The 14,767-nt window shown below is 37.2% G+C and overlaps 1 protein-coding gene across 6 annotated transcripts in view; it reads right to left on the bottom strand.

Annotated features, from left to right (window-relative positions):
- SRGAP2 (SLIT-ROBO Rho GTPase activating protein 2) overlaps window positions 1-14,767 on the bottom strand; it is a 243,082-nt gene that overhangs the window by 105,413 nt on the left and 122,902 nt on the right. For all 6 annotated transcript variants that reach the window (XM_026715646.2, XM_026715644.2, XM_026715645.2 and 3 more), the window contains exon 4: window positions 9,822-9,984. In XM_026715646.2, the coding sequence (XP_026571431.2) occupies window positions 9,822-9,984 (163 nt within the window). The remainder of the gene's footprint in view (window positions 1-9,821; window positions 9,985-14,767) is intronic.

Below are 14,767 nucleotides of genomic sequence, written 5' to 3' on the forward strand. Positions count from 1 at the left end.
TTTGAATTAGAGGTTTGGAACTGTATGTAATTGCCTGATAATAAAGGAGTCTAGTCTTGTATCACAGACAAGAATGCCACAGTCTCACAGATTTCATGCAACAGAAGGAATAAGAGATTGCAGCAAACTTTTATAATATAATTGGAACTCAGCCACTAACTGAGCATATGGAGGAAACAGTGTTATGGGAAGCAAGATTCTGGTGACCCAGAAGACTCCAGTGGAGAAACAGAAGTAAAGCCAGACATGCTGAGAAGATTATCCCCGCTTCCTTCTAGATATAGTATCGCTGAGATGGTAGTTACATGTTAATGTACCTTTTAGTTGTTTCTGAGCAAAACTAAAACGTACATGTTCAAGAAGTGGGGAAATTAAACTGATGTCAGTTTTCAATTTTTCTATGTTATATTGCATGTTATAGCTGATCAAAAAAATCTACAGAAGATGTGTCTCATCAATAAGAAGAAAGAATAGAAAAAAAGAGAAAAGATACAGGCCCTCAATGGTTCTGTAATGCAAATTGTTGACAGTTTAAACACAAACTGCTGTCCTTCAACAAGACCTTAAAAACCCTCCAGGAGAAGAATTATTGTATCACATGGATTGTCTATTATTTTGTGTTTCTCATACTTCACATTGAGTTGTATGGCAATTAAAAATCTGGTAAGTGGATTAAAAAGACTAAAAGCATAATAGTTCTTTCTTAAAAAGTCAATGTGTAAAAAAAGAAAAACAAACAGCAGAAGAACTCACTCAACATCCAATTTTGGACCCATGTAGAGCAGGGATGTCAAACTTAAGGCCCATGGGCCAGATTCACTCTGAGGAGTGCTTAGTTCTGGCCCACAGGGGTGCCTGGGAAACAATGAAGGACTGGCCCGCAGTGTCTTTGCCAGTGAAAACTGAGCTTGGGAGGGCTGTGTGTGGCCCTCCCAAGCTCCATTTTCGACTGTGATGGCCTCCTGCAACCTTCTGCCAGCGAAAACGGAGCTTGGGGGTCCATTTTCACTGGCAGAGCACTTGGGCACCACAGGCATCAACTTGAGCGACATCGAGTTGGCCACACTCACCCTGGCCACACATCCCTGCCCCACTCCCCCAAGGTCAAATACAACCCTGATGCAGCCCTCAATGAAATCGAGTTTGACACTTCTGATGTAGAGATATTGTAGGCCCACATTAAAAAAGACACGAAAGTTGAAATGAGAAGTGAGGTTGGAATGAAGGAATTTATTGTTCTTTTCCAAACTTTAAATGCCTTGCTTTCAAATTTTACAGTTTTAAAAAGAGCACTTACTTCATTTACAAAAGAAAAAAAAATACTGATGCTTGAAAAGAAAAAATGGAAACAATATAAAAGTAATGTATCCCCCAAAGATGAATAGAATAGAATAGAATAGAATAGAATAGAATAGAATAGAATAGAATAGAATAGAATAGAATAGAATTCTTTATTGGCCAAGTGTGATTGGACACACAAGGAATTTGTCTTGGTGCAAATGCTCTCAGTGAATATAAAAGAAAAGATACATTCATCAAGAGTCAAGAATCATAAAATACAACACTTAATAATAGCCATAGGATACAATAAGCCCTATGATTATAATTCCCTATATTATAGATAGGGAATTAAAATCTAGTGTGAGGAAAGAGGAAGTTCATACACAACAGAAGAATAAAATTCTTCTCCCTAAGTAAAAACAATCTATGCTTTATTAGAACAGTGATTTCACCTATTGTACAGTAGAAAAGTGTATGTGTGTGTGCAGTGCGTGCGTGTGCAAGCACACACATAAACTGAAAGAAGCAACAGCCCTGTTCAAAGTTAACACGTAAAGAATGCCGACCCTACATTTATTTTAATTTGAACACAGATACCAAACAGAATTATCAAAACACATTCTGACTGCAGAATTTATACGGGTTTATATTCAATTAGTGTACCATACAGTTAGTCCTCAACTTACCACTGATAGTTTAGGGACCATTTTAAATTATAATGGACCCCCCCCCCCGGGCTACTTTTGACCCAGATTTGAAGTCCTCATGGCTGCCCAACTCCATGGTCACGTGAACATGTTGTTGTGACCCACTTAACAACCGGCATGATTTACTACCATAATTCTAAGCTCAATTCGGGTCATATGTCAAGGACTATCTGTATTTGGAACCATCTCTTTGCTGGAAAAAACTGAATAATGGAATTTTATCCCTATAAAATCTTCCATTTTCTTCTTTACTCATTGTTTTTCTCTCTTATACTATTCCAAGACCAGTTCAACGTTCAACAGCAAACATTAGTATTCCAATTAATTGAATGGAAAATGCTATGATGGAAAAATCTTAACCAGCAAACAATATTTTGAGTAAATTAAAAGCATTGATAATACATTCTACATACCACCCAATTTTTAGCTTTGGCAGACAACCTGACTTCTCTTATCTCTAGAAATACTTTTGAAGTGGTTGGCAGCCTTCCATCCATAGCTCAAATAAATGAGGCCCTTCTTCAAATCATAGTCTTGAAAAGAATCTCTTCATCATGTTTTTCAAAGATAATTCCTTAATCAGATTATATTAAACCATCTTGCAAGTGTTTCTAATGGCAAACAAATTTAACAGTGGAGACTGAAAACAGATTTCTGAAAAGCTTCATAAGACCTAAATATATAAATTGCTTCTGGAACTATGGAAGTTTATCGTGTAAAAGGAAACTGATGACAAAAGGATGACTGGCAAAATGCATGAACTATCTTTGTAACATCTTCATTTTAAAATAAGAAAGATCTTGCAGTAAATGACAAGAGAAATTGTTGTGGCCTGCAAACTGCTCAATGAAAGGCTAAGTTAGCCATTTGTTTTGCATTTGTTTTACAGAAAATTTAAACTATTATTTGACGCACTATTGAAAGAATCAAGAAGCAGCCACCTTTCCTCATGGAATCCATGACTATGTTCAGCAACTGTCAATAACTGTGACAGGATGCATCTTTCCTTCTCAGCGATAAGGGCTAAGGCACAAACTGTGTCTCATACAGACCTTATCACATTCACAGGCCCATATAGCTGGAAGGCTGGATTATAGTGGCAGGCATGCCTTAGAATTATCCTTGAAAAGGAGTTGCTTTATCTGGCACAGAAGCAGTTCATCTCTTGAGCTTCTCAGTTTATCATGGTCATGCTTCACATTTAGTATTAACAATTCACTAAACATTTGGGTGTAATCTCAATCAAAATGAACTTGTAAATCAGGCATAATTGTAAACTTCTTTTTTCAGGCTTTATTAGGCTCCAGTTTTAAACACTTATTCATGTTTATTTGTTTATTCAAACGGATTTGAATAAATGTACATTAAGTATCTTGCATTTATTAATGTTTGTGCTTATTAGAGGCAAGCTCTACATTACATATGCATTTATCTTCCAGATGAAAACTCTCATAATTTTTTTCATAAACGAAGCACAGCACAGAGGCAATAAAATTTGTGTCTTGATGCTTACATTGTCTCTTTATTTTTATTGTCCCTACTTTTTAAATGTAAGCAGTTCAGAGTCACATAAAGTTGAATGACCTCTAAATTGTACTAAATAAATAAATAGGAACAGAAAACTACAAGGAAACTAAAAAAAACCAGTTATTCTCTTTCTAGCTCTGAGAAGTTATTTAGCAATGTTATAAACATTCTTATAATGGTCTTAGGCAACATAGCTTTAAAGCTTATTCAAAATAAAACATGGATAAAAACAGAAGATGAAAGGCCAATTACTGTACAGCAATAGCAATAGCACTTAGACTTATATACTGCTTCATAGTGCTTTACAGCCCTCTCTAAGTGATTTACAGAGTCAGCACATTGCTTCCAACAACCTGGTTCCTCGTTTTACCAACCTCAGAAGAATGAAAGGCTGAGTCAACCTTGAGCTGGTGAGAATCAAACTGCTAAAATGCACCCAGCCAGCAGCCAGCAAAATTAGCCTGCAATACTGCATTCTAACCACTGTGCCACCACGGCTCATAAATGTTCAAAATGTTTTCTAGTAGTTGGATTTTTTCATTCAGCACAGATAGACTAGACAAATGCACATGCAAAACTGACTTTAATTTATACAACATGAGATTTCACATATCTTCCCTTAAGGACAAGATTAATAGAAAAGGACTATCCTTCATGAACAAATCAATTTCAGTTACCTATATACTGTATAACATATCTGCATTTAAATCAGATATAAAAATTAATGCAATTGGAAACTATCCAAACAAGACAGTATTATAAAACTACATGAAATCATGAACAAGCACCAGAAACTAACATTATCAAACAATGAACCAAAAAATCTACAATTAAAATTCATAAAAGATACACGGCATTAAAATCCAACAGCAAATTAAGCACTATGTGAGAAGGCTAAGGAATAAAAATATGTCTTAAGGTTTTCTTGTAAAGCTTGTCAGATTTAACAGATAATCAGAGTTGGAAGGGACCTTGTAGGTCATCTAGTCCAACCCCCCACCCAAGCGGGAGACCCTACACTATTTCTGACAAATGGCAGTCCAATCTCTTCTTGAAAGTCTCAAGTGATGGTGTTCCCACAATTTCCGAGGGCAAGCTGTTCCATTGGTTGATTGTTCTCACTGTCAGAAAGTTTCTCCTTATTTCCAGGTTAAATTTCTCCTTGTTCAGTTTCCATCCATTATTCCTTGTCTGGCCTATAGGAGCTTTAGAAAATAGCTTGACCCCTTCCTCCCTGTGGCAGCCCCTCAAATATCGGAAAGACCACTATCATGTCTCCCCGGTCCTTCTCTTTACTAGACTAGCCCAGTTCCTGCAACCGTTCGTTGTGTGTTTTAGCCTCCAGTCCTCTAATCATTCTGGTTGCTCTTCTCTGTACTTTTTCTAGAGTCTCAACATCTTTTTTATAATGTGGTGAACAAAACTGGATGCAGTACTCTAGGTATGGTCTTACTAAGGCTTTATAGAATGGTATTAGTACTTCCCTTGATCTTGATTGTATCCCTCTGTTAATACTATTTAGGATTGCATTAGCTTTTTTGGCTGCTGCTGCACATGCTGGCTCATATTTAGCTGGTTGTCCACTAAGACTCCAAGATCCCTCTCACAGTTACTGCTATTGAGCCTGGTTTCACCCAGTCTATATGTGTACTTTTGGTTTTTCTTGCCTAAGTGTAGGACTTTACTTTTCTCTACATTGAATTTCATTTTGTTAAATATGGCCCAGTGTTCTAGTCTGTCAAGATCCATCTGGATCTTGAGCCTATGTTCTTGGGTGTTAGCTATTCCTGCCAGCTTAGTATCGTCTGCAAATTTGGTAAGTTCCCCTTCTATTCCCTCATCTAAGTCATTAATGAAGATATTGAAGAGTACTGTGCCTAGGACGGAACCTTATGGCACCCCACTGTTTACTTCCCTCCATGTAGACTTAGACCCATTAAGGTCTACTCGTTGAGTATGGTTTGTCAGCCAGTTGCAAGTCCATCTTGTGGTGGTGCTATCTATTCCACTTTTTTCTAGCTTACTAAGAAGTAGGTTGTGGTCTACTTTGTCGAATGCCTTGTGAAATCTAAATATATTATGTCCACAGTATTTTGCTGGTCTACTAATTTAGTCACTGTGTTGAAGAATGAAATAAGATTGGTTTGGCATGATCTGTTCTTAACAAACCCATGCTGACTGCTAGTTATTACTTTACTTGTTTCTAGATGTTGGCAGATCTGTTTTTTTATTATCTTTTTCAGTATCTTCCTGGGTATTGATGTTAGGCTGATTGGTCTATAGTTTCCTGAGTCTGGTTTTTTTTCCTTTTTTAAAGATGGCAATCATATCAGCTCTTTTCCAGTCCTCTGGTAGTTCCCCGGTGCTCCAGGATTTTTGAAAGATATGGTGCAGTGGTTCTGAGATGACCTCTGCCAGCTCCTTTAAAACTCTGGGATATAATCCATCAGGCCCCGGTGATTTGTTTTTATCAAGATCAGACAGGTGATCTCTTACTATTTTTTTTGCTTATTTTAACTTTTATTTCTGATCTGTCTTTTACAGTTATGTTTTTGGTGGGTTGAGCTATTGTTTCTTTTTTCATGAAGACGGATGCAAAGAATGAGTTAAGCAGTTCTGCTTTCTCTCTGTTGCCTGTTACTTCCTTGCCATCTTCTCTCTTTAGTGGACCGACAGTTTTCTTGATTTTTTTTCTTGTTATTTATATGTTGGAAGAAACTTTTTTTATTATCTTTGACTTTTGTTGAAAGTCTTCGTTCGTTCTAAGCCTTTGCTATCCTGACTTCGTCTTTGCAGATTCTGGCTATCTGCTGATATTCTGCCTTAGTTGTATGTCCTTCTTTCCATTTTTTGTACTTGTCCTTTTTTTTCTTTCAGTTTGCCAGAGAACTTTTTGCAGCCATGCTGGTTTCTTCTTGGATTTCTTGTTTTTCTTTCTCAGTGGTATTGTGCTGGTCTGGGCTTCTATGATCATACTTCTCCGAATTAATGATCAATTGCATATTTCATTCAGCAGAGCAGGACTTCATGCATAGAAGATCTAAAGACACCCTAGAGTCAAGCTCAGTTTCTGGTAACTGTATTCAAACTGTTTTCTTGGCAGCGTTGTCTTGTTTTGTCCAAAACACAAAGTGGGGACCAATCTTATCTCTGTGGGAATGATGTTCCACTAAAAAGGAGCCACCATAGAGAAGCTTCTTCCTCCTGGTTTTGCTAAATGGACTTCCTTAAAAAGAGGGGATCTTTAGCATACCAACCTCTTGGTCTGGTGGGTTGAGTAGATATAATTGGGAAAAAGACAGTCCTTCAAATAACCTCCCCCCAAACCCCTTCCCTACCTTTATCATTATGAGAACTAGGTAGGTTTGTGTCTGAGATAGTTACTCAAATTATGTTTTAGCATCAGCCTCGCTTGTCTTTTATCAGATAATTTCTTTGGTTACAGTTCTTCCTCTTGATCCTGCCCATCATACACAGAGCCTTGCAACTGACCTGAATGAACCTTCCCATCTCAATTTTTAAAGAACCAATAACTCATTATTCACGGTTTCTTTATTCTGGGTGTTACATTAGAACAAAACCCCCATGTATCCCAAGAACTGCTTCCATATATTCTTGCATGTCTGTATTCATCAAATTAAAGTACAGATGATTACAGTGTTGAAAAAGGTTATTATTTGATTGGCAAGTGCTAATTTATTCTTACACAAGTAACCAATGTTAATTTGCAGCCCAAACTCCAGGGAAAATTTCAACAATTTTCACTGCAACAACAAATTTCTTATTTTATAAAATTATACTGGTAATATGTTTTAAATGAAAATTATTAGCAAAAAGCAAATAAAGTGATGAAACTAAAATCTTCTCAATTGTTGAATCACTTGTAAAAGAATTATATATCAACTAGATATGATATAGGTAGACATAGTTGCTTCAAAGAGCTTTCATCTAATGCTTACACAGGTAATGTTTGTTATCACTATTATCTTCCCAAATCAATCCAATGCAGGATGAAGATTACTTCACTAAAGCTTATGGATCGTAACCTACTATGCTGTTCCAGTGAGATTAGTAAATAGATGCTTTTCAACTTTCCAGTCTCGGGCTGAGAGAAAATGAGGTCAAAGTCACCCAGTCAGGTTTCCTACATAACACCTGGGTCTCCAGGACCTCTAGTGTTGCTTCATTTTATGATTTGTTTTGTAGTTAAACAGGTTAGCTACTTGCTTGTTAACAAATCTGCCACTTATGAGCTTTGATACTCAGCCTTTATCAGTTGCCTTGTGCTAGTTCACACTTTTCAGTTTGATCGTAACACTAAAGGGGGTTTCCAGCGAAGAAGACAATCAGGAGAGGTTCTAGGTACAGTCACATAATATTTCCATTTCACATATCACATGTCACTTGAAGAAAGATTCCCCGGCAGGGACAGATACAAAGAGCTATAGACTAGTGACACACAACAAGCCAAAAGCGAGTTAATATATGAAACTGTCTTGGCATTGGACCAAGTTGGCAGGGTTTTACTTAGATACTAAAACCATGCTTTTTGTTTCCTGACAAGTAACAGCTCCTGCCTAGGCACATTTGAGCAAGGAGAGGGAAGAGAGAAAGAAAATTTATTATTTGGGTAGAAAATAAATAATGGAATACTTATACTTATATTTAAAATTACAGTGTAGCTATTCTAAAATTTAATGAAGGTAGCAAACCTATTTTAAATCCCCATGATAAGTTACTGTACTTTTATGTTCTTATAGCAATTTCATTTTAGGTTACCAGCCACTCTACTATATACTTTTCTTTCTTTCTTTCTTTCTTTCTTTCTTTCTTTCTTTCTTTCTTTCTTTCTTTCTTTCTTTCTTTCTTTCTCTTTCTCTCTCTCTCTCTCTCTTTCTCTAGCAGAGCTATATTCATTATAGGCGCTAAATTAGGCAGTTGCTATCATGATGCACTTTTTAAAAATAACAGAACCATGAGCCCAAGAGTAGCTTTCTCTAATTTAATTTAATTTAATTTATTAAACTTATATACCACTTGACTCTCAAAGACTCTGGGAGGCTCACAAATACCAAACAAAATAGATAAAATATAAAATATAAGATAACAAACATGATGAAGTGAGAGGTCTCCTTTTCCTAAGGCCTGGGTGAAAAGCTAGGCATTCACAACTCTTCCAAACAAGAACCATCCAGATCTGGAGAAGTGACTTCATTCCAGAGGGCAGGCGCTACTACAGATTAACAATTTAAGGTCCTATGATCCTCTGGGTTTTACTGAACTCTGACACTGGCCAGCTGGGCCCAGAAAAACTGACAATTTTAGTAAAGAATTTTTTTTAAAAAAATCCAACCATCAGTTACTACACATTTACTTATAAGCAAAGTGACTTATTCTTAAAAGCAAACATATTAGATTTCAGCCTCCTTTGGATCTTCTCTCAATGCCTAGTAGAATCAGATTTTAAAATAGCATCTTATTCTCCTAAATAGATTCTTTGAAAAGCACTCTCTGTGCCAGATGTTGTTGCTATCCCTACATTTGTTAAGGCTACTGCTGATTATAGCAAAAATGAACTGTTTTGCTTATACATAAACAAGGTTACCTCAGATCTGAACACAAGTATGTTCAATTCTTCATTTATCTGTTTTTATTAAATAAAAAATGAAATTAAGGCATAAACGAATAAAGAAAGAATGAAAAGTCTCATTAAAAGAAAACAAGCAGTGCAACTTGCTAAATCATCAACAACATGCTCAAAAATTTATCTGTTCCTTGGGAAAATTATGAATAGCTCAGACTACTAATAATTAGCTCAGAACAGTGAAAACATCCTTCTAATGCTTCTCTGAAAAAAATATGTTTCCACCAAACACTGAATAGCAAGCATAGAAAGAGCCAATGGACCTTCTCTAGGAAGTTATTCCACAACCTTGATGCCAGGATGCAAAAAACTTCCAAAGACATTCCCCTGGTTATACAGATAGAGAAAAAGAAGGGCAGACTCCATGTTAAAAGATAGTAACTTTTAAAATATCTAATCCTGCCACATTATGAGTTTAACATTCTTCAAATCAACACAATAAATTGAGCCAGAAGCAAATTGGCAGCTAAATGAAAATAACATGACATCAGAGTGACATGTTCCAACCTGCATGCTCCGATCAGCAGCCAGGCAGCTGCCTTTTGAACCAAGTTATGCATTAACACAACTAGGCAAGAAACAATAGTGGCCAGGTGCCCATCTACATTTGCTACAACTATGTCTGGAGCCATAAAGACGCGCATATCACAAAGAAGTGTTACCTTTTTGAAAAGTCGTCCAGAGTCTTCACTGACTTGAACAAACCGAGGGATTATATTATTCAGATAGATGTCACTCAAAGTAGTATGGTCCCTGCTCTCTCTCTTCACCTGATTTAAGAGGAGATTCCAGCAATTGACCGGAGAAAGAACATTCTGATCCTTCCTACAGGAGAAACAAAACCATAATATGACTTTTCTCCCAGTGTATTATTTGACACACTGAAGTTTTCAAATACAGTTGATGCAGTTATCAGGGAAGGGAGGGACAATGTTGGTAAAATATCATTCTGTAATCAAGACATGAATAGACAAACAATCTACAAGAACTGTAAAAAAAAACTGTAGTTCCCTTGGTATTCATTATTTTTATCCCAAACATATCAAATTAGCTCCTTCCTAGCTTATGTGAAGTCATAACAAAAAAACTGCTAGCCACTGAGCTTTTGCAAATAAAATAATAAAACTGCAATGTAAGAAAGAATATGATTAAATACTGGCAGGTCTCAAAGGATAATGACCTTTACACATAAGTATCATCAGAGTTTTGTTTGGTTTTCAATATGGAAAATCAAAAGGTTTATCACTCAGTGAAGAAACACCGAATGATACGCAGGGAGGAAGTTAAAAACCGGCAAGCTGATGACCTTGTGAACTGCAGTTTTCCAGAAAGTGAACACTCAGGGAACAGAAAGTAATATTGTACTCTTCTCAGAATAGAACCATGCCCCATTCCCATCATAGCAACCATGAGAATTATCCCATGACAGGATATTACACATATACTCAATCATCATTTATCTCAACAGCAAAGAAACAATATTGATAATAAACTTTTAAATAGAGGCCAGTTTCCAGCATAACCATCTCTGACCAGCATAAACAATTGTCCTGTCAGCTTTTAGGGCATATGTCAATGGATTATTATTATTATTTTGGCCATGGGGGTAAAGTATTTTAAAGTATGGCAACATCTGAAGAATTTCAGATGCAATACTGTCCAGAATAACTTCACTCAACCTGATGTCCTCCTATTGTAATGGACTTTAATTCTCATAATTCCAGGCCTACATAACCTTTAGCTAACAGTTATAAGAGTTGGAGCTCCATTTTCTCTGGCAGAGGGCTGCAGGAGGTCGTCATGGCCAAAAATGTGGCCTGGGCGGGCCATGTGCGGCCCTCCCAACCTCTGTTTTCACTGGCAGAGGCACCATGGGCTGATCCTTCGCTGTTTCCAGGGCAGCACCGTGGGCCAGATCCGGCCCCTGGCTTGAGTTTGACACCCTTGCCCTAGACCAAACTGGATCTTGGTACTTTTTATCTGGATTACCTCAAAGGGCTAATAAATAGCCATTACTGTGTAGAAAAAGGTTACATATGTTCTATTTCCAGGCCAGATCATAAGCAAATCTAATGTATTCACCAATATTATATGCCAGAAGTGCCCAACTTGAAATAGATTGCCTTTGAATGTCTTGTACAATATACGTCCCCAAATATTTAATTTTAAGTTCATCAATTTAAATCCAAATTTTGTCCTCTCCTATTTATTTCCTTGTTCTGATACCATATGATTCAAAGATCAATAAAGTCTTTTACTATCTTCCAAAACTGCATAATACTGCTATAAAGAATAATAAAAGTTTTCAAATCTTCAGAATATACTCCAGAAATCAATCTCTCTCTCTTTCTCTCTCTCCCCTTCCCCCCCCACCACACACTTACTTCCTGAAGCACCAATTATTCTGCCTTCATGACTAACATTCAATATCTTACTACTTAGGTATACTTTGTATCACATTTCAGTTCACATGGTTTTTCCACTGGAGTGCAAATTGAATCCCACTCTCCTAAACAAGTAAAACACATTGACAAACACATATCCGCCGGGTTGCCTCCTTCAGGGTAAGCAATACAATCCCAATAAATAAATGCCACTGTACAGTGAATAAATAACAGAGGTTTCCTACCACAATACTCCTAGAAATATCAGAAATACAAATGAGCTTTGATTTCCACAGTTATTTCCACAGCAACATAACACAAAGCAAGATTGGATCTACAGTAAGGTGCAGGTTAATTTTATTTAAACGAAACTGCAAAATACAAGAATCCCATTTTCAAAGCAGCTGATTTGATCTGGCAGAGTTTACTGATGAAAAATGCCCCCGGAAGTTTGCAATCTGGATTGCTTCAGGAATTCATATACTGTATAAAGGAAGTGAGACAGTTTGATTCAAAGCAACCATTAGTCCTGATTGCCAAAAAGAAGCAGCACATTCAAGAAAGAGAAATACATTTATTCTGTGGTCTTGTGTTTGTATGCTGCTACTGCACAGAGAAGCTGAGACAAAGATCAAAAGGCAGCACTACGGAATGTAACAATGAGCTGGTCACGGAACAAACACTCTCTCTTGCATTCAAGTATAAAAATAGTAAAAGGTCTGCCGAACTGTATTTATGCTTTTCCATAAAGCATCTGCTAACCCTAACCTGGGGCTCTCTGGATGCATCAATACACCATACTTCATCTCAAGTCAGTGCAATCAGGAGAAGGAATGGTGTGGGATGTAGTCCTATTACATCTGCTGAGATTCAGTTTTGATTAGTTGATCCTACGGGCTTTGCAATTCTTAAGGCATCAGTCTACAAAATTTCAAATGACATTGCACCAGTACAAAAAGACACAATGTTGCTTCTTAGGGCAAGTGATTGATTGGTTCCTCCATAGCAAGGATCTATTTTAGTTGCTGTAATAGCACAGGATTAGGCAGCCTAGGGCAATACAACAGTCAAATACTAAGGGGCACTGTGGGGACCTTACAAATTGCCTACAGGGTATGGTTTTCAAACACTAGCCTTCTTGTTACAACGACTAGGTGCAGCCCTTTGTTTATGAATAGCAGGCAATATGTGCTTGTTCATTTGTGACCAAGTAATTCTTTTCAGCATTCCAAATATAATCAAATTGGTCACACAGTAAAAAAAAATCCAACCACAGCATAAAATCAAAAACTACACACCAAATGGAAAAATAGAATGAAGTGCTTCTGTAACATATCTAAACATTATAAAACTGCAAGATTACAGAACTGTACCCCTGAACATTAAAGAGAATGCATGTTCTACACGTTGCTACCATTTCCTCTTCCTCCTTCTGAAAGGGCAAAATTAGAGTAGTATGCACATTTTTCTAGCTAGTCAATTGAAGTGATAAATTGAATAAGGTAATGATTTTAACTCCAGGGGACTGAGATTGTGAATAGCTTATTTATACTCCTAGACTATTATTGCATACATGTCTTATTAGAATTACCCAACACTTAGCATTCCCCAACTTCACAACAAAGCTTGCTGTGCTAACTCATTGTGGCAGGGGAAGGGAGATGTTCCAGGGAGGGATATACAAAAAATATTGGAAGTGTGTGCCAAGATTCCCAGCACAGTGAAGCCATCCCAACTGCCCAGTTAAAGCAAGCAGGCACTATATTGGGCAGCAGTGATATGGAAGATGCTGGAGGCATATGATCATTTTAGTTGCATTGGCATCAATTCATACTGTGTAGGAAAAAGCAGTAGTAAATCATGCTTATATTTTTACCAAGAAAATCACACAGATAGAAAATATGAAATGATTGATGATATAGTATTGGATGATGACTCCTAAGTTGGGATGGCCTTCAGCATTCCAGGATTACAGCCTTCAGAATATCTAGTTGCCAATATTGCCATATAGAACAAGAAAATGCAAAACTGCAAAGATAGAATTTACAATGAGAACCAGGAACATGAGAAGATGAGCATAGGAAAGCTCAACACCATGGAAGATGATGTGAAATGATTAGAGATTAACTCCCTAAGCAGTGGCAAAGCAAGGTAGATTGAAACTGGACACTTTCAGTCAGAAGTTTGTACTGTTTACTATTCACAACATAAAACCCAAAAAGGAATGGCACTTGTTTCTATACTTGGGAAGAATGTAGCAGGAACAGTACTTGGCTACAATGAAATCAATGACCAAATAATATCAACTAGACTTCATGGACCTGACCCTTTAATATGATGATCATCCATGGTTTATGCTCCAACTACTGAAGCAGAAGAAGACCAAGCTGATGAGTATTATGATTGTGTTGATTTTGAAATCAACAAAGCATTTGTCAGAATATTCATGAACTGGCAGAGATATGGTAATAAGGTCAGCCAATGAATAGCATGACAACAGATCAGCCAATGTGAGCTGAATTAGAAACTGAAACTTGAAGGGGGAGTCTGGGCGTGGCTTACTTTGCTCTGTGCTCTGAGCTCTGAAGCTGAAAACTAGTCTCTTCTTGTCTGCCTGTTGAAACTGAAACTATTCTCTGCTTATGTTTTGCTTATAACTAATACCACGTTGGAAGACTCTACTATTGGTATTGTACATTTACTCATATCACATTTTATATCTATCTATCTATCTATCTATCTATCTATCTATCTATCTATCTATCTATCTATCTATCTTTGGTTGTTCGGGTTTTCTCCCGCGTAAGATTCAAAGTGTCTAGGCAACGTTTCGATGAAGTCTCATTCATCATCATCAGGCCTCTGTCTTTGGCTCTTGCTTTTCAGAGTGATGTGAGGTTGCAGCTGCTTTTTTCTTTCTAACTGTCAGTGGGGGTGGGATTTTCAAATATATATATATATTTTTTTCTGAGGTTCTCGCGGGTATTTGTATGTGGATCTTTGGTTGTTCGGGTTTTCTCCCGCGTAAGATTCGAAGTATCTAGGCAACGTTTCGATGAAGTCTCATTCATCATCTTCAGGCTTCTGTCTCCGGCTCTGTGCTTCTCAGAGTGATGTGAGATTGCAGCTGCTTCTTCCTTTTAACTGCTAGTGGGGGTGGGACTTGATTGGGTGGGGGCTTGTCTGTGTTCTGATTGGGTGGGGGTGTGTTCTCATTGGTAGGG

This window comes from Pseudonaja textilis, chromosome 3 (assembly GCF_049901715.1).
Source record: "Pseudonaja textilis isolate UNSWEBS1 chromosome 3, rPseTex1.2, whole genome shotgun sequence".
Taxonomy (NCBI): domain Eukaryota; kingdom Metazoa; phylum Chordata; class Lepidosauria; order Squamata; family Elapidae; genus Pseudonaja; species Pseudonaja textilis.